Below are 18,501 nucleotides of genomic sequence, written 5' to 3'. Positions count from 1 at the left end.
GTCTCATCTCCCACCTTTTCACTGCACACACGGCACAGCAACCCGCTCCCAGGCGACTCCATCAGGTGTGACATTTCCCCAGGTTGACCTTTTTAAATAAAAAAATATATTTATATTTTTTTCAGATGGAGTATCACTCTGTCACCCAGGCTGGAGTGCAGTGACGCGATCTCGGCTTATTGTAGCCTCTGCCTCCCAGGCTCAAGTGGTTCTCCCACCTCAGCCTCCTGGGTAGCTGGGATTACAGGCACACCACCACACCCAGCTAATTTTTGTATTTTTAGTAGAGACGGGGTTTTGCCATGTTGCCCAGGCTGGTCTTGAACTCCTGAGCTCAAGTGATCCGCCCGCCTCGGCCTCCCAGAATGCTGGGATCACACAGGTTGACCTCTTGATGTCAAGAGGGGAAGAAGCTCTCCTGATGTATGAGTCCTCCCAGATCCTTTATAGAAATGGCTGCGTTCTGGTGGCAGGGGAGGGGACCAGCTATCTGCAGCGCACGGCGGTGATAAAAACATCATCAAGCAGAACATTGAATTAAGTCTCATTTATTCTAGGGCAAACTCAAAAGGGTTTTTTTTTGTTTGTTTTCTTTTTTAGCAAATCCTAGCACATTATTAACAAAAAAAATCTGTACATTTGCCATGATACACTTGAAAGTGAAACAAATAAGATATAAATACAGATATGGATGTAACATGAAAAAGCCCAAAAACAAAAAAATACCAAAAAAAAAAAAAAACAACCCAAAAAACCCACCCAACCTGGGGATGTGGGGACCATGCGTGTGAACACAGTGCCAACAAAACTATTTTGGTGGCTGATATTTTTCAGAGCATTTCTTTATTTCCAAACATTATTGTTAGCAAAGTCCTGGTGGGATTCTACAAAGTTCTTATTTGCTGTCCTTTAAAGTGGAACATTATGCTTGATAAATAAAGGGTGGCAGGGAAAGAAAAAGGCTGATGAGACAAAGTCAGTTGCATTACCTGCACAGGGTGGTAAGCTAGTGAGGCGCGTAGAAAAGGCAGGCCCGCGGCATCGCCGCAGGTCCGGGAAGCACACACAGTGCACTTGAAGGAAGCTGCGTGCCCCAAGGACTGGCCGCACCCTGCCCAGACCCTGGCTGCAGGGGAGGCAGCAGCTTGGAGGAAGCAGGGAGTCAGCCCTCCCGGCCCTGCAGTGGAGCAGCAGGGCTCTCGGGCCCTGGCCAGTCAGGTAGATGGGGAGGCAGAGACAGGCCTAGGTGCTCTGCTCTTGTGTGTTCTGTTTTTCATTGGAACAGGGGCCCTGCAGGGAGGCGGCGGCAAGGCAAGGCAGCTGCAGCTGTCAGGGTCTAGGGGGCGACGGTGGGCTCGGCGCCCTCCCAGTGAGGTGGTGGCGGCATGCGAGTCTCCTCGGCGCGGCGGCAGCAGTTTTCAGATTGAGGCCAAGAGACCTGTGACGTGATTGTATCTCTCTTTGTCAGGAGACTGAAGACTGGGCAAGTGACATTCGAGGCTAGCCCTTTGTGAGTACTCTGAGGACGTCCAGCGATGTTCAAGATCCTTTCTCAGTACACCGGGGACTGCAGGGCCTTCTGGAGTCAAAGAGCTCAAGGAGAAAGGTCTTTCTAACTGCATGAGGCATAAAGACACAGATAACCTAGCCCGACGCACATTCCCAAAACAGACGCGTCAACAAAAGACTCCCTCATTCACTTGTAGAGTGTAAAAAAGAAATACCATTCATGACATTTTAATAAACCAACAGTATTTATCAACAAAAGACCTGGTCCTGCTATATTTTAAGCCAAAGCTAGTCAGGAATACCCAACCCCTTGAAATGCATCCCTCAAGTTCCTGAAACAGCAGCAGTGAGGTACCACACGTGTAGGGTGCACGCACACACACACCACACGCCAAACACACACACTACATGCCACACACACACACCACACGCCACACACACACACACACCCCCACAGTCAGCACCCTGGCTTCACTGTTCCTACACATTATGAGGCCTTCATTTTCAGCGCATGTTTCCAAATACAACATCAGTCTTTCCCAGCTTCCTACATCCAATCTGGAGGGTCAGGGCAGAGGGGTCTGTGGAAATGATGGTGAGAACCACGTGCTCTGGCACCCAGCGTCTGCTTTCAGTCCTAGCAGTTGCAGTGGGCTCTGCACTGGAATAGCAAATACATTATTAGAATTAATCTCAAAAGAAGCGTTTTCCTTATGGAAAAATCAGTTCAATTTATAGGATCTAATACAACGGGAAGAGACAATAGAAGTCCTCATGATTGCATTAAGAATTTCCATTTGGCTTAAGAATTTTAGTCAAAATTGGCCGGGCGCAGTGGCTCAAGCCTGTAATCCCAGCACTTTGGGAGGCCGAGACGGGCGGATCACGAGGTCAGGAGATCGAGACCATCCTGGCTAACACGGTGAAACCCCGTCTCTAATAAAAAATACAAAAAAAAACTAGCCGGGCGAGGTGGCGGGTGCCTGTAGTCCCAGCTACTCGGGAGGCTGAGGCAGGAGAATGGCGTGAACCTGGGAGGCGGAGCTTGCAGTGAGCCGAGATCTGGCCATTGCACTCCAGCCTGGGTGACACAGCAAGACTCCGTCTCAAAAAAAAAAAAAAAAAGAATTTTAGTCAAAATTTATTTAAACCGACTGCAAACCTCTAGTTGCTTTTATTGGAGTAATCAGGCTCTAAAGGTGTGTGTAAAAGGGGGTAGTGGTTCCTTGAGGAGGAAGACAGACTCTAAACGTGTGTTCTTTTTAAGTGTGTTTCTAATCCTGTTTTTCTGCAATCTGCTACACCTCATAATTATTTTCCTTAAACAGTGACTATTTCATCAACAGACATTCAAGGAACGACTTCAGTTTATAACATTAAGAAAACTGTGATATCCAGTCTCTCTAGGCTTTTCTTTGCTCTTAATCCCACATTAAATGGAGAAGTCAGAACTAAGATGGTAAAGATGGCATTTACCAGATTAACTGAGACCATGTTAGCACTGAACAGCTTCAGCAGAACTTCGGGGAGAGGAAAGAGGTTGCTGCTAAATCTGAATCACCAAGTAGCCCAGGGATGTGGGTCTTGGCAGAACCCCCATGACAACAGTGTTCCCAAGGATCTCAGCAGTAAAGATGAAAGACTTCTCTTTTATCTTCTGTGCTTCATGAACTGCCATCTCAGGCATCCCTACATGATGCCATACATTTATCTTATTTTTGTGTCCAGATTTAAATTTGAAGAATTCCTTTGCATGGAAGCTCTGGGGTGAGGACCTTGTCTGTGGAGTTGATTAGGGAGGGCTGGAAGGAGACTGCTGGGGTGCACTCTCAATTCTATGCTGAAAGCCAGGGCAGTCGGCCTCCAGTCCGGATATGACAAGAAAAATTCCCAGCGTTTGTTAAAAGGCCATCTTCAGACCGTTCTTGCCAAGACTTGCTTCCCATTTTTAGTAGGTCTCAGAACACAACTTAAAGATGTGTCACCTTTCATGGTGTCAGCTGTGAAAGGGGCCCCACACAGACCATACTCACAAGAAAATAGGCTAAGGAGGAGGAACACAAAGTAACACCCCACCCCACCCCCAAATCCGTTATTAACTGAAAAAAAAAAAAATGCTACTTTCTACCAAGTAGTGGCTACAGCGCTCTGATTTTTAAAAACTGCACCCCACACACATGGTTTCGCCATCGCAGCAGGCTGTACAAGACATGTTTCAGCATGGCTCTTTTCTGTTCTTACTCCTTTCATTTTGTATGAAGACTGCAATACAGGCCTTGCTTCCTTTACATTCAATACCAATAAGATTCTACAGAAAAGCTGGAAGGGACCAAAATACTGATTGTAATAAATATTTGTGGGCCTCCTTGTACTGACTGGGCAGCCGATGAAGGGGGTGGGAGAGGTCTCTGAGAGGCACCACCGATTGCTTCTAGGTCTACACAAGAGACAGGTGCTGCCATTAGCTGTGCGTGGAGACATCGGAGGAGGAGCTGCTGTTGCTGTTAGTGGTCTGGGCCCTCTTGATATATAAGTTTAGTAGCTTCATCTGAAAAGAGAAGATGAAACTGAATTAGCAGGAAGAAAAGCAATCAGAAAGTAGAAAACAGGAAAAAGAATCCCAGGTGACAGTAAGAAAACAGCAAGTCCCTTCGTTCCCTTGGTTGAGGAATTCATTATAAAAACATGTTCTGAGTGCCTGCTGCTCATCCAATGCATCTGCCAGGTGCTAGGGACACAGAGGCGGAGAGGGAAAAGCAGTGGGCAATTACAAGAACACCACCAGGTGTCACAACTAGGTGGGCCGCAGCAGCTCATGGAGGAAGGGATACGGGGGCAGGGCCATTCATCTCCAGGGCGACTGCAGCCCAAAGGCTCCATCAGAGCCAGGGGAAAAGTAGGGTGAGAACCCCGCTCCACAGGGGTGAAGTGGCTGGGCCAAGGTCAGAGGGCAAATCCTCTAACCTTCACACCTTTAGCTTCTTGAGTAGCTGGGAGTACAGGCGTGTGACACCATGCCTGGCAGTACTTTAAATGTAAATGGATTAAACTCTTCAATCAAAAGATAGAAATGGGTGGAATGGATAAATATTTGATCCAATTATATGCTGTCTATAAGAAATTCACTTCAGATCCACAGACATAAATGGATTGAAAATGAAAGGATATAAAAAGATATTCCATGGAACAGTAGTCAAAGAGAGCAAGGCTGGCTATACTAACATCAGACAAAACAGACTTGGCATCAAAAAAGCTTCTGGAGGTAAGACTTCGATACCCCACCCTCAATAATGGATAAAAGAACCAGACAGATGATAAGCAAGCAAATAGAGGACTTAACCCTAAACCAACTTGATCTAACAGATGTATATGAAACTCAACAACGGAACACACGTCCTTCTCAAAGGATACGTCAAGTTTCAAATCTATTGAAACTTAATGTGTGATTTAACATATGGTTTATCCTATTCTCCAGGATAGACCACATGTTAAATCACACATTAAGTTTCAATAGATTTAAAAAGATACCAAAGTATCTTCTCCAACCATAATGGGATGAAGTAAGAAATCAATAATAGAAGGAAAACTAAAACATAAATTTGTAAAAACTGAGTAACATATTCTTAAACAACCAATAAGTAAAGAAGAGGTCATAAGGTAAACTAGAAAACATATTTAAAACAGAATTTTTTTTTTTTTTTGAGACAGGGTCTCACTTGGAAGCCCTGGCTGGAGTGCAGTGGCACAACCTCAGCTTACTGCAGCCTCGACCTTCCAGGATCAGTGATCCTCCCACCTTAGCTTCCTGACTAGCTGGGGCTACAGGTGCACGCCACCATGCCCAGCTAATTTTTGTATTTTGTATGATGGGGTTTTGCCATGTTGACCGGGCTGGTCTTGAACTCCTGGGCTCAAGTGATCCTCCTGCCTCGGCCTCCCAAAGTGCTGGGATTACTAGCATGAGCCACCGCACCTGGCCTTAGAAAACATCTTGAGACAAATGAAAATGAAAAGACAATTTTGGGGGATGCAGCAAAGCAGCGCTGAAGAGGGAAATTTAGAGTTATAAATGCTTACATTAAAAAAGACCTCTCTAATCAACAACCTAAACTTTACCTTAAGGAACTAGGAAAAAGAAGTACATCTAAAGCTAGCAGAGCAAACAATAAAGATTTAGAGCAGAGATAAACAAAACAGAGAATACAAAAATAGAGAAAACTGGCTGGGCACGGTCATGCCTATGATCTCAGCACTGTAGGGGGCTGAGGTGGGAGAATCGTTTGGAACCAGTTCAAGACCAGACGTGCAACACAGCAAGACCCTATCTCTACAACAAATTAAACCATTAGCTTGGATTATGTGTGCCTGTAGTCCCAGCTACTTGGGGAGGGGGCTGAGATGGGAGGATGGCTTGAGTCCAGGAGGTCAGGGGTGCCAGTGAGTCATGATTGTGCCACTGCACTAAAGCCTGGGTGACCAAAAACAATTATGTTTATTTATTTATTTATTTTTGCACAGACGTGGTCTTGCTGTTGCCCAGGCTGGTTTGGAGCTTCTGGCCTCAAGTGACCCTGCCAAAGTGCTGGAATTACAGGCGTGAGCCACCCGCTCCTGGCCCAATCAAATAATTTCCAGCAAGTGTGCCAAGACCATTCAATGGGGAGAGGATCATTTTTAACAGATGAGAAATCGCCATTGGGTATGTCTTTTCAATAAACGAGATACCCATCCTCATCTCATGGAGGATGACTATTAGAAATAATTAGGAATAAATTAGAAAAATGAAAAATAAAAACAAAGTAACAAGTGCTGGTGAGGAAGCGGGGAAATTCGAACACTTGTGCACTGCTGGTCAGAATGTAAAATGGTGCAGTCTCTGTGGAAAACAGCAGGGAGGTTCCTCGAAACCTTAAGGACTTGAACAGATGCACCAGTGTTCACAGCAGCATTATTCACAAGAGCCAGAAAGTGGAAGCAACCCAGGGTCCATCAACAGACGAGCAGATAAACAAACCGCGCTATCTACACACAATGGACATTCAGTCTGGAAAAGGAAGGAAATCTGACAAATGCTGCAACATGGATAAGCCCTGAGGACACTATGCTAAGTGAAATAAGCCAGCCATAAAGGACACATAGGATGTAATTCCACGTATATGAGATACCTGGGGTAGTCAAATTCATGGAGACGGAAAGTAGAATGGTGGGTGCCAGGGGTTGGGAAAGAAGGAAATAGGAAATTATTGTTTAATGGGTGCAAAGGTTCGGTTTTGCAAAATGAAAAAAGTTTCGAAGATGGATGGTAGTGATGGTTATACAACAATATGAACCACACACTTAAAAATAGTTACAATGGGCTGGGTGCGGTGGCTCACACCTGTAATCCCAGCATTTTGGGAGGTGGAGGTGGGGGGCGGGGGTGTTGCTTGAGGTCAAGAGTTCAAGACCAGCCTGACCAACATGGTGAAACCTTGTCTCTAATAAAAACACAAAAATTAGCTGGGCATGGTGGCAGGTGCCTGTAATCCCAGCTACTTGGGAGGCTGAGGCAGGACAATCATTTGAACCTGGGAGGCGGAGGTTGCAGTGAGCTGAGATCACATCACTGCACTCCAGCCTGGGTGACAGAGTGAGACTCCATCTCAAAAAAAGGAAGTTACAATGGTAAATTTTATTATACCACAATAAAAAGATTGGGGGCGGGGGGGGGAAGAAAAGAATGCTTGTTCGAGATCATAAAACTCGTAAGTGGGGAACAGGGAACAGAAGGCAAGCTGACCCCAAAGCTAGTGCTGCTGCCCTAGCAACACGGCATCTCTCCAAATGTACTACACAGTCTCCTTCCCGTCATCAGACCTCTTCCTACAGACCCTGGTATCATTTATTTTTTCTTTTTCTTTTAAAAAACATTTGAGACAGAGTTTTGCTCTGTTGCCCAGGCTGGAGTGTAGTGGTGCGTTCTCAGCTCACTGCAAGCTCCACCTCCCGGGTTCAAGCAATTCTCCTGCCTCAGCCTCTTGAATAGCTAGGATTACAGGCATGCGCCACCACACCCAGCTTATTTTGTATTTTTAGTAGAGATGGGGTTTTACCATGTTTGTCAGGCTGGTCTTGAACTCCTGACCTCAGATGATCTGCCTGCCTCGGCCTCCCAAAGTGCCGGGATTACAGGCGTGAGCCGCTGCACCCGGCCTTCATTTATTAACCTCATTTAAGCACAAGAAGAGGGTGTTCCCACAGGCCTGTAACACTGGGACACAGGGAGCCATGACTTGATTCTCTTTGTTTCTAGTGAAGGAAACTGAGACAGACTTAGCACCAGGTTCTGCCAGCTACCATCCAGCTGAGGAAGGGAGGGAGTTTGTATTAGGAGATGCGTACCTGAGTCTATGAAGTTCATACGAATATACCAGAGCTATTACATTAAAAAAAATTTAGGCCAGACATGGTGGTTCACATCTATAATCCCAGCACTTTGGGAAGCCAAGGCGGGAGGATCTCCTGAGGTCAGGAGTTCGAGACTAGCCTGGTCAAGCGGGCAAAACCCCGCCTCAACTAAAAATACAAAAACTTAACCAGGCGTGGTGGCACACGCCTGTAATCCCAGCTACTTGGGAGGCTGAGGCAGGAGAATCGCTTGAACCTGGGAGACAGAGGTTGCAGTGAGCCGAGACTGTGCCACTGCACTTCAGCCTGGGTGACAGAGCGAGGCTCCATGTATTAAAAAAATAATAATAATAAAAAACTTAATGGCTGGATGAACTGGGCTACTAAAGCAGAAAGATGTGAAGGCCAGTCTCTCCAAAGCCCTGAGGAACTAGGGTTGTAACTGGGGGAGGGAAGGTGCTGGCTCCCGGTCAGGAACGTGGGTTCTGGACCCAAAGCTTCACCACGAGTGGCAGCAGTGGGTCCACTGCCAAATGGGGAGGAGAAAGCGCCTGGATTTTCCGTCCCTCATCCAAAGGGTCAAATGAGTTGATGGGGCAACTCTCTTCCTCAGGAAAGTAAAAAGTGCCAGACAAAACCAAGGTGTGACTCATGTTATTTTTGGATGAATTTTCCATTTTCTAAATCTAATTTCCTTTGTGAACTGTACCATCGAAGGTCCTCCCGGGCAGCAGGAATCACCTACAAATCCCTGATGGAGGTAGGAGAGCTGGGGGGACTTTTGCTCAGGACTGTTCAGATAATCAGGAAGGGGATCTGATGAGGAGCCTGTGCAGCAGTAGGGCGAGGAGAAGGAACTGGAGAACAGAATCAGGTCACTCCCAAGCTATGCACTGCACACCTGCCTCATACACCTCTTCCAGCCTATCTGCTGATTCCTGATTACAAAAAGAGGAAAGTGTCTCCTCTGAACCACCTGTTCTCAACCAGGGGTGATTCTGCCCCTCAGAGGGTATTTGGGCAGGTATGAGACAGCAGGGATGGTTACAATGGCAGGGGGTGCTATTGGCACATGTCGGTATAGACAGTGGTGGTCAGAGATGCTGCTTAAACTTCCTACCACACACAGGACGGCCCACCTCAACAAGGTGGCCCAGAGTGTCAACAGAGCCAAGGTGGAGAAACCCTGCTCTGAACACCCCAGCCAGAGCTTCGCTTCCCCAGAACTCCGGAGAAGCAAGGCTCCAGCTGTAATGCTCACCAGCTGTATCAAAGCAACAGCTCAATCTGAAATGAAATGGGCCCCACTTGCCAATTCCTCCTCTCGTAAGAGCAGGCGCTTCTGGTTTCATGCTTTCCACTGGCTTCGTCTGATAGAGTGGTTTGTATAAAAAGGCGGGGATTTTAAACCCCACAGAGATGTGCTTTCTCCACAGGCAGGTCCTGAGGCCCCAGGCACAGCTGGCCTCCTCTCCGGGAGCTAAGGCCTCACCTCTTCGCCATGCCTCTCCTGCTGCAGCATGAGGCCGGGTTTTTAATCTGCTCTCACCAGCCTAGCACGTCAGATTTGAGTGATGTCGTTGTTCTTTTAACTAAAACCAATAAGCAGTCCAGCCACTCTCATTTTCAGTGACACCCATTTTGGTCCATTTTCTTCCCCTAATTCCAGACACCCTTAAAGGAACATAGGAGGCAGCAGTGTGAGGAAGAAGTCTGCCTCCTGGAGTCAGGTCTGCGCCTGGGGCAGGTTAAGGGGATGACCATGCCCACAGGGATGTTGCTGTAAACATGAGTCAACACATGCAGAGTGCGTGGGGCTGCCCCGCAGGCTCAGGGTGAGAGCCAGCTGTTGCCACTACTGATGCCCATGAGGGACTCAGCTCTGATTCAGCAACTGCTAAGCAAGCAGGTACATTTCTTTAGTGTTTCCATGAACAACTGGATGGTTTCTGATTAAAGCTGTTTTTCTTTTGGAAATAAAGCAGCAGCTCAAAATCAGCATTTCATAAACAGGAGTTGAGGCAGACTATGTTGTATAATGTTAGTGTTACCTTCAACTGATTTCACTGTATAGTTCATTTTTATATTTAGAAAAATGCTATTGGAGAAATAAGGCCCCGCTAAAACACAATGAACAAAACCTGTCTGGAATCCAGAGCTGCAGTCAAATGGGTTTAGGACGAGCTGGCAGAGCCCAGGTGTGCTTCTCAGCCAGGTAACACTATACATACCTTGCTCCCTGTGAGCTGTGCAAGGTGAGGTTTCAGGTCTTCTCCGATTACGGAATAAATTGCCACCAAGCAAAACACGCTGGCCTTGCGCACGCTACTTTCGGTGTTGTCATAACCCTAGAGAGCCAGAGGAACACGAAAAGGAAACCAGATCAAAGATTCAGTCCCTAGCCAACATCCCATCAGCGTTTCCACAAATGCCCTCCGAGTTCAACCCTGGACTTGTCAGTAACAACCCAGGATAGACCTCAGCCCCGCAATGGAATCCAGACAGCTTTCACCCCAAAGATGTCACAACTTAGCATCAAGAGAAACTTGGTTTCTGGGGCGCGGAAGCAGGAGGGTGGCGAGTCCCAGACTGGTCTCTGCGTCTGCACAGGCACCACCGTGTAACAAGCTGCCACCCAAGAAACATTGCAGACAAGAGAGAATGAGAAAAAGCAACAAAAATTGCTTTGTTCCCATTTCTCCCAAAGGTCAAGCAAATTTCCCTGTGAAAACGCCTTTAAAGAAATGAGAACAACATTACTCGCTCTTGTGAGCAAACCCTTCTACCCTCCAGGAATTGCTGGGGACCGTCTGGTCCCACAGCCTGATGTCCGTGTCCCTTTGCAGCTGGGCCTCCATCTATCTGTCGGCCTCATCCTGGCCCACACCCAGCTGGGGCTACCTGCTGCTGTTCTCCAAACAGCCTGGGACTCTTCAGCCTCTGTGCCTTTCCCTTGGTTTGGAATAATCTAGTCCTCAACAGTTAAGTGTTTAATCCCCAAGCCAAGCACCCAGCAAACAGCAGCAATGATTAAAAGTGATGCTGACTCCTCTCTACCTTTCCCCAGTGAAACTCCCTTGCCAAGGGCCAACTTGAACCCACCTCTTCTATGAACCCTCTCTCCCCCACCCCAGCCCGGAACCACTTCTCTACTGTCATGGAGCCCATGGTGACACCTGTCGTTGTCTGTGTGGCTGCACAGTAGGCTGAAAATCTTCTGAGGCCGTCCACACAGTGGAACACAGCTGCTTGATGCCAGTCTGTCTCACTCACTGTCTCATGCTTAGAAGAGTTTCAGTAAGTATTTGTGTGCTGCATGAGACCAAGGACCATTGTTTGATTTACACTCAATGGCCCACCTCGCCCAGGGCTGGGGCTACAGCAGGTGTGCAACACGGGTTTGTTGAAGGAATGGACAAAAAAAAAATGATCAAAATATGTTTATAGTAAACAGAAAGTTCATTCTGTGAGCCGCCAGGAAAGTCTTCTCAGTGCATTCAGGAGAGGGGGTGAGCTGGAAACCCACAGAGGAGGCGGTGAAGTGTCCCTACCGCACGGCCTCACAGGTCCTGCCTGGTTGCCAGTGAAGGAGGAGCACAAAGCCCTTAAACATTAGTTCAAGTCAGGCAGCCCCACCCAGGCCGGGGGCAGGCCCCACCAACACGCGGGCCTACCTGCAGCAAGCCTGGGATGATGTCGGCGAGGAGCTGCAGCAGCGACTCCTTGGCGATCCTCTCGACGACTTTGGTCTGCATCTTGATGGCAGCAAGGTTGATGGGGTAGTCGGCCGTCTGGATGATGGGGCAGAGCACCTTGATGCACTGCTCCGGGTGGATGGAACTGGCCAGTGTGGACGCAGCCTCCTCAGCCGCTCTCACCACCTGAAACGCCCAGTTCCCCCAGAGAGTGAGCTCCACAGGCCACACGAAGCGAAAGATCAAACATCGCTTCTGATTTCAGAGGCCAAAGGACAATGACCTCACTCAACGTGAGACGACAGCCATTGCTTCGCCTGGCTCAATTGTTAAAGTAAACACGGTGGTCTGCAGGGTGATTTTAAAGGGGAGTGTGGGCCACGGAAAGGCAGATATGGGGGATTCTGGCAAAAACCTTAGAAAAGTGGTAGTCCAAGTGCAGCCCCCCATCAGCGCCAGCAGCAGTGCTGGGAGCCTGTTAGAAATGCAACTTCTCAGGCCCACCCAGACCTGCTTACTCAGAGGTGGGCCCCAACTGGGGGAGGGGGTGCAGCGAGCTGTGTTGGCAAGCACCAGGTGATTTCTAGACACACTAAAATTGGAGAACCTCTGGCCTAGAAGACTAGGAGCTGCATACAGAAATGCTTCCCAATGGCTTGTGGGACACCTACAATTGGAGCATCTGGAAAGCAGCCTGGAGGAGATCAGTGACTTCAACGCTGGCACTTCCTGGAAGAGGCCCACCTGCCAGGCAGCTGGGAAGGCACAGAGAGAAGCCCCTGAAAGGGTTTTCCTGAGGAATCTCTTCTGGAAAGTTGCTTTTCTACGACTCTGTGCTCACGATGACCCCTTTGCCTTCCATTTTTTAGGGAGGTACGTGAAATGGCCGTCTCATGGTCAAAGGAGCAGCCTCTGACTTCTGGAGGGCCACAAGAACCTCTTGTAATAAAGATGGAAGCTAAATGCAAAACCCAGTGAGGAAAAAAGAGGACAGCAGAAAGCCTGGTAGAAAGAGCCTGGGCTTTGGGCTCAGGGAGCAAGTCCCCGTCACGCCAGTCCCAAATGCTAAAACTCCATGTCCTCATCTGTAAAACAGGGATGTCACAGAGATGAATGGGAAGCAGTACTCACGATCCAGTAGTCAGTAAAGGATGCTTCCTACTATCAGTAGCACAGAGTCCACACTGTATAAATGACAGACACAGACAGGCACCAGGCTATACGCACAGGCATTTTCTTACAAAGTACAACCGAACTCAAACACTTTCCGCCTGCTGCCCGCCCTGGCTGGGCTGCTCATTGCATCCAGATTCCTCTCTGCATTATGTTCTGCTACTCAAAGTAACTCAGCTCTAACTTCATACAACAAAAAGGTGAAGACCACCAGCCCACAGCTCCAGTCATCCCAGCCCTTGTGACTGAAGCAAGGCAGGCCCATGGAAACAGCATACGCATCATCTGGAAAGCTGCTTCTAGCTATGGGCATGGAGCGGGTGAAGAAGTCTGCACAAGTCAGGGAGCGTGGCAAACGGACAGGAGGCCCACAGAGAGGCCACCTGAGCTGTGTAGCAGACAGGCCCAGGGCTGGGCTCAGAGGCCATACAAGCTGCTTTGGGTCACTTTGGGGCCCTCACTGAGGCTCCCCTGGGCTCTGGGAAGAGACTGTGGCTCCAGAAGAGCCTGGGCTTCACCTTCGGCCCAGGGCTACACCGCCGCACGAGCACGGCTCACTTCAGGGAGTGTGCGTGGGTCCACGTTGTCAGCTCTGCTCTGTGGAATGGCAGAGGGAAATTTTTCCAACTAGACAGCTGAGTTCATCCCATTCACGATGGACATGTTTGGGGCCGGCCGTGCTGCTGACAGTGGGTTTTTCATTACAAAGCCCCATATGAGCTTTGGCTACTCACACCCACTACCTGACACTTATCACTACAAAACCCCTGGAAGAAAGTGCACCAAGGGTTAACGCTGCTTCTCTCAGGGCGGTAAGATTATGGGTAACTGTTTTCCTCTTCATACTTTTTAGATAGAAAAATTGCAAAGAACATTAGGCTGGTGCAAAATTAGTTGCGGTTTTTACCATTACAATATAACCTTGGTAGCAAGGAAAATGTATTCCAGAAAATCTACTTGAATTGTGTGAGGCCAGGGAAAGCTGGCAGCCCAGGCCTGGCTCAGGGTGGAAGGTGGCAGGGCGGTACACTTGAGGAGCAGGCTGCGCCTCATTGGATTCCTGAAGGGAACCCCACCCCGGCATACGGGAGGTGCTCCGTGGTGCAGCCAGCACCATCATCATGACTGCTCCTGCTGACCTCCCACTCTCTCCATAAAGCCCGTCTGCTGAACTACAAAACTCACCGTCCCTCAGATGTGGCTGACACACATGTCCCAGCCCCTGCCTAGGCCTCCCTATCGGACCGGTGACACTTTTCCCCCAACTTGTGTTCTTCTGTCTGTGACACTCATACGGCACCACATGCAGACGGCTTTGTATTTTTGGTGGCATTTCCGTGTGTGTTTCTTCTTACCAAACAGCTTAGAACTGAAACATTTCTGTCATACCTCAGTACCCACTAAGCTGGGCATTTACCAGGAGTTTAGTACTTACTGAGGGACTGAGAATTCATTCTCCTGGCTGGCTGAGACTAGGTCCCACTTAGAGAAGCCCTACCTCCCTCACGTCTTTCTTGTGGAGGCCTTTTGTACTTTCTCTGGGAGGACCCGCTAACTCCTTGCAGCGCGGAGGAAAGGCTAGGAGTCTCATGAAGTAAGATCACCACACGCATCACCATGTAGCCGGCACCCTAGAGTGAACACACTGCAGCCACCTCTGGGGCCCACACCGGGATTATGGATGAATCCCTGATGGAGCCCCGGGTCAGCATGGCTTAAGGGTAAGTACTGTGTACAGGTCACAACACCCAAGATTCGCCCGTGCTCACTACGTATGTGAAGGTCAGGCTCGAGGACAAGGCACTGTAGAGAGGCAATTTTATTTTAAAAGTCATGTCCAACTCTCAAGCACCTGACAGGATTCTTTCCTCTCATTTGTGCTCTGTGTGGACGTTTGTTCACCCAGCACTGACCAGGTGCCTTCTGTGTGTCGGAGACTGAGCTCAGAGCTCTGGCCACGCCGCTGAGGACTGGGCCATGCTCTGGTGGTTCAGGGCAGAGTGAGGGTAGTCTATGCAGAGGGGCAGCACGAGGGTGCGGAGACCCAGGGAAGAATCAGATGGCGGGGACCTGCTACCTGATGCACTTCCTGTGGGCGGCCAGGATTAGACGGGAGGAGGAGGGAGAATGGATGTGTGCAGAAGGCTTCTTTGGTGTTCTGCGGGCCTTCCTCCAGCTCAAGGGCCCTCAGCCATGCACGGCCAGCCTACCTTGCCTCTGCCTCATCCAGGCACCTCAGTGAGCAGGCCTTCCCTTGCCAGCCAAAGTGTTAGACTCAACGCTGATGGCATTCACTCCATGCCACAAACGTATAGGAAGGAGCCTATTTGAAGGAAGCCCACCGTGATTTCTTTTTCTTGCCAATTCAAACTCCTGCCAAAGTAGCTTTTGCCACACAGGTCACCTGAAAGCAGAGTACTGTTTGGACCCTGGTGTGTACATATGACCTTTAACTTTTTTGCCCCGACAAGGGCAGCCTCCAGAGTTAGATGAGCACATTCTCAGCCTCTGAGAGAAGGACAGGAGACAAACCTTAGTTCAATCCTCTGGCAAAAAACCTCCCTGGTCTGAGCTTCCATTTTTTAATTAAAAACTCCTAAAATGAGGATTTTATTTTTATTGTTTTGAGACAGACTCTCACTCTATCATTCAGGCTGCGGTGCAATGGAGTCATCTCGGCTCACTGCAACCTCTGCCTCCAGGTTCAAGCGATTCTCATGCCTCAGCCTCCCAAGTGGCTGGGATTACAGGTGCCCACCACCACACCCGGCTAGTTTTTGTATTTTTAGTAGAGATGGGGTTTCACCATGTTGACCAGGCTGGTCTCAAACTCCTGGCCTCAAGTGATCCACCCACCTCGGCCTCCCAAAGTGCTGGGATTACAGGTGTGAGCCACAGCGCCCAGCCTAAAAGGAGGATTTTAAAGTATCTACTTTGACAGTTATCTGAATTAAGAGAGACAAGATATGAACCAGCTTGGTATATTTCAGCTACAAAACACATGATGGCTAAGCCAGACATGGAGGCTCCCGCCTATAACCCCAGCTACTTGGAAGGCTGTGCTGGGTGGATCACTTGGGCCCAGGAATTTGAGACTAGCCCGGGCAACATGGAGAAACCCCATCGCAAACAAAAACAAAACACAAGCTAGGTGTTGGTGGAGGAATGACACCAGAGTGGAGCTGAGCAGCACAGGCGCCACCAGAAGGCACAGCCGCTGAGCCGGGAGCTCCCAAGTTGCTGGGGATGGGGAGTGAGGGGGGCAGAGCTCTGGGACCCCGAGACTCCACAGAGGGCTCCCAGAGCTCTGGGACCCCGAGACTCCACAGAGAACATCACACTGAATGTTCTAAGAATGGGTAACACTGGTAAGCCAGCTCCTTCCCTGGGGTCCAGTGCCAACATCATGACGGGCCTGCCCTCTCCAATGACCTCTAAGATGCCAGAGGCTCCTCAGCAAGGCTTGGCTCCTTCCTGCCTATGTGGTGCCTCCTCTCCCTGCCCACACCCTGCCCAGCCACATCTCTATGCCCCGGCCAAGTCACCCTGAGGACTTACTGCAACACAACTCCCAGGACGCCTCATCATGTGTACGCTTCATTTTATCACTGCAGGTAAATATTTTGCTGAAATTTTCCCTCCCACTAGACTAAAAGTTCCTTGAAGGCAAGATCCCATCTCAGCCATCTTTCTATCCCCCATGCCTGGCACAATGTCCAGTATATACCAGGTGCTCAATAAATAGCTGAACTACTTTCCCCATAGCGTGGGACACACACACACACACACACACACACACACACACACACACACACACACACACACAGAGAGAGAGACAGGGTCTTGCTCTGTTGCCCAGGCTGGAGTGCGATAGTGTAATCATGGCTCACTGCAGCCTTGATCTCCCGGGCTTAAGAGATCCTCCTACCTTAGCCTCCAAGTAGGTGGGATTACAGGCACGCATAATATTTTAAGTTTTTTGTAGGGGTCTCAGTATGTGAGATGGGGTCTCACTATGTTAACCAAACTGGTTTCAAATGATCTGCCCACCTCAGCCTCCCAAAATGCTGGGATTACAGGCATGAGCCACTACACTCAGCCCAGCGTACATATTTTTAATGCTCATGACTCACAAAGTCACATCTGGAGAATGCCGCATTGACTTGGATTTACACTTTTCCTAAGGAGCTAGCACAGAAAACTAGGAGCACGGCAGGTTATCTACAAATGATCAGCTTGGGCTGTGGAAAAATCAACTGTACAAGGCCCAGAGAGTACCATTCCAGGTGACACACTGGCAAAGCAACAGACTAGTTCTTCGGAAAAGAGACTTCAGCTCAGGCTTTCCAGTCACCAGCTGTCTGAGGAGGACTGCCGTGTTTCTTGGAAGAGCTCCGTCAGGTAATGGGTTACCTCAGATGGGGTGCTCTTCTTCCTCCCCCATTTGTGCAGATCCCGAGGGCGTCTCTGAATCCGTGTGTGTTTGGGAGAGCCAAGCACGTGGCTGTGCGCCTATGTGGCTGAGTTACACACGGCTGAGTGGATGGTGAAAAGTGGAAGGAGACAGTCCCTCTCTTTTCTAATCTGGCCCAGCAATGAAACCATGCTCAGAAACTGCTGGCTTTCTACTGTGAGAAATCACTGCACGAGTATCCTAACACACCAGCCTGAAAGCTGAGGAACTTTTAGGCCTGTTTTTAAACCTGGAAAAAGAAATAAAAGGTCAGGAAACACTGGATGATTCTGTAGCGTATCAAAGTTAGAAAGCCCTGAAGCACAGGAGTCAGTATCTGAGGTCCCCGGGGAGGTGGGAAACAGCTCAGTGGGTGGAAAGAACACGGCTCTGGAGACAGGATTCAAGAGTTGGCAGCGTTGCTTTCCAGGTTTGACAGGAGCAAGCTAAGGCCTCCTGGTGCTCTTTGGGGTTGCAACGAGGATTAGTGAGAGCAGGCAATCGACTGTGGGGTTCATGGTGAGAACTCGCAGTTTTCCTTCTCTCCTCCCCATCTCCCGCACTCTATTGCCATTCAGGTTAAAGTGAATTACCCTACAGGCAGCTGCTGGGAAAAAAGGCTGTTTCAGATTTGCTGTGCTGAAACCCAAACCCAAGGAGCCCTTCACCTTACAAAAATCCAGGAATTCTGGATGTGGCCTGCAGGAAGCATTTGGTGAAATTTATCTATTATTTTATTTTATTTTGAGACAGAGTCTTGCTCTGTTGCCCAGGCTGGAGTGCAGTGGCGCCATCTTGGTGGAAGCCTCCTGGTTCAAGTGATTCTCCTGCCTCAGCCTCCAACTAGCTGGGACAACAGGTGCACACCACCACGCCTGGCTAATTTTTTTTTGTATTTTTAGTAGAGACAGGGTTTCACCATGTTGGCCAGGCTGGTCTCAAACTCCTGACCTCAAGTGATCTGCCTGCCTTGGCCTCCCAAAGTGCTGGGATTATAGGCGTGAGCCACCACGTCCGGATGATCAAATGTATCTAACATGGATGAGGGCTTTGGTTCTAAAATGTCTGAAAATACAGTCAGAAGCTGCACATTAAGATGGGTAGTTTGAGGCCCTCTTTTTCGCTGGAGTTACAGCAAGTTTCCCAAGACAGACGCTGGTTTTGGCAAGGCAGGTAGGTGTTCTCAACTTCCCTCTATACGCCAAACCCCTGGCTTTGGCGAGCTGCCTGAATCAGGGTGAACTTTAGGTTTTGCCCCTGTGTTCTATGTAACATAAGAAGCAA

General features: G+C 49.0%; 1 protein-coding gene across 12 annotated transcripts in view; it reads right to left on the bottom strand.

Moving 5' to 3' along the window:
- Nucleotides 1–532: 532 nt before the first annotated feature.
- The window catches only part of CLASP1 (cytoplasmic linker associated protein 1), a 312,280-nt gene continuing 294,311 nt past the window's right edge, over nt 533–18,501 (bottom strand). For 11 of the 12 annotated variants that reach the window (XM_077956839.1, XM_077956840.1, XM_077956843.1 and 8 more), the window contains 3 exons: nt 11,571–11,777; nt 10,128–10,244; nt 533–4,057 (listed from right to left, as the gene is read on the bottom strand). In XM_077956839.1, the coding sequence (XP_077812965.1) occupies nt 3,971–4,057; nt 10,128–10,244; nt 11,571–11,777 (411 nt within the window). In that variant the 3' untranslated portion in view covers nt 533–3,970. The remainder of the gene's footprint in view (nt 4,058–10,127; nt 10,245–11,570; nt 11,778–18,501) is intronic. The other variant, XM_077956850.1, reaches the window with a different exon arrangement.

Source organism: Macaca mulatta, chromosome 12, assembly GCF_049350105.2.
Source record: "Macaca mulatta isolate MMU2019108-1 chromosome 12, T2T-MMU8v2.0, whole genome shotgun sequence".
In the NCBI taxonomy this organism is placed as follows: Eukaryota; Metazoa; Chordata; class Mammalia; order Primates; family Cercopithecidae; genus Macaca; species Macaca mulatta.
Note: the sequence above shows the minus strand (reverse complement) of the source record. Positions and strands in the feature narration are given on the sequence as shown.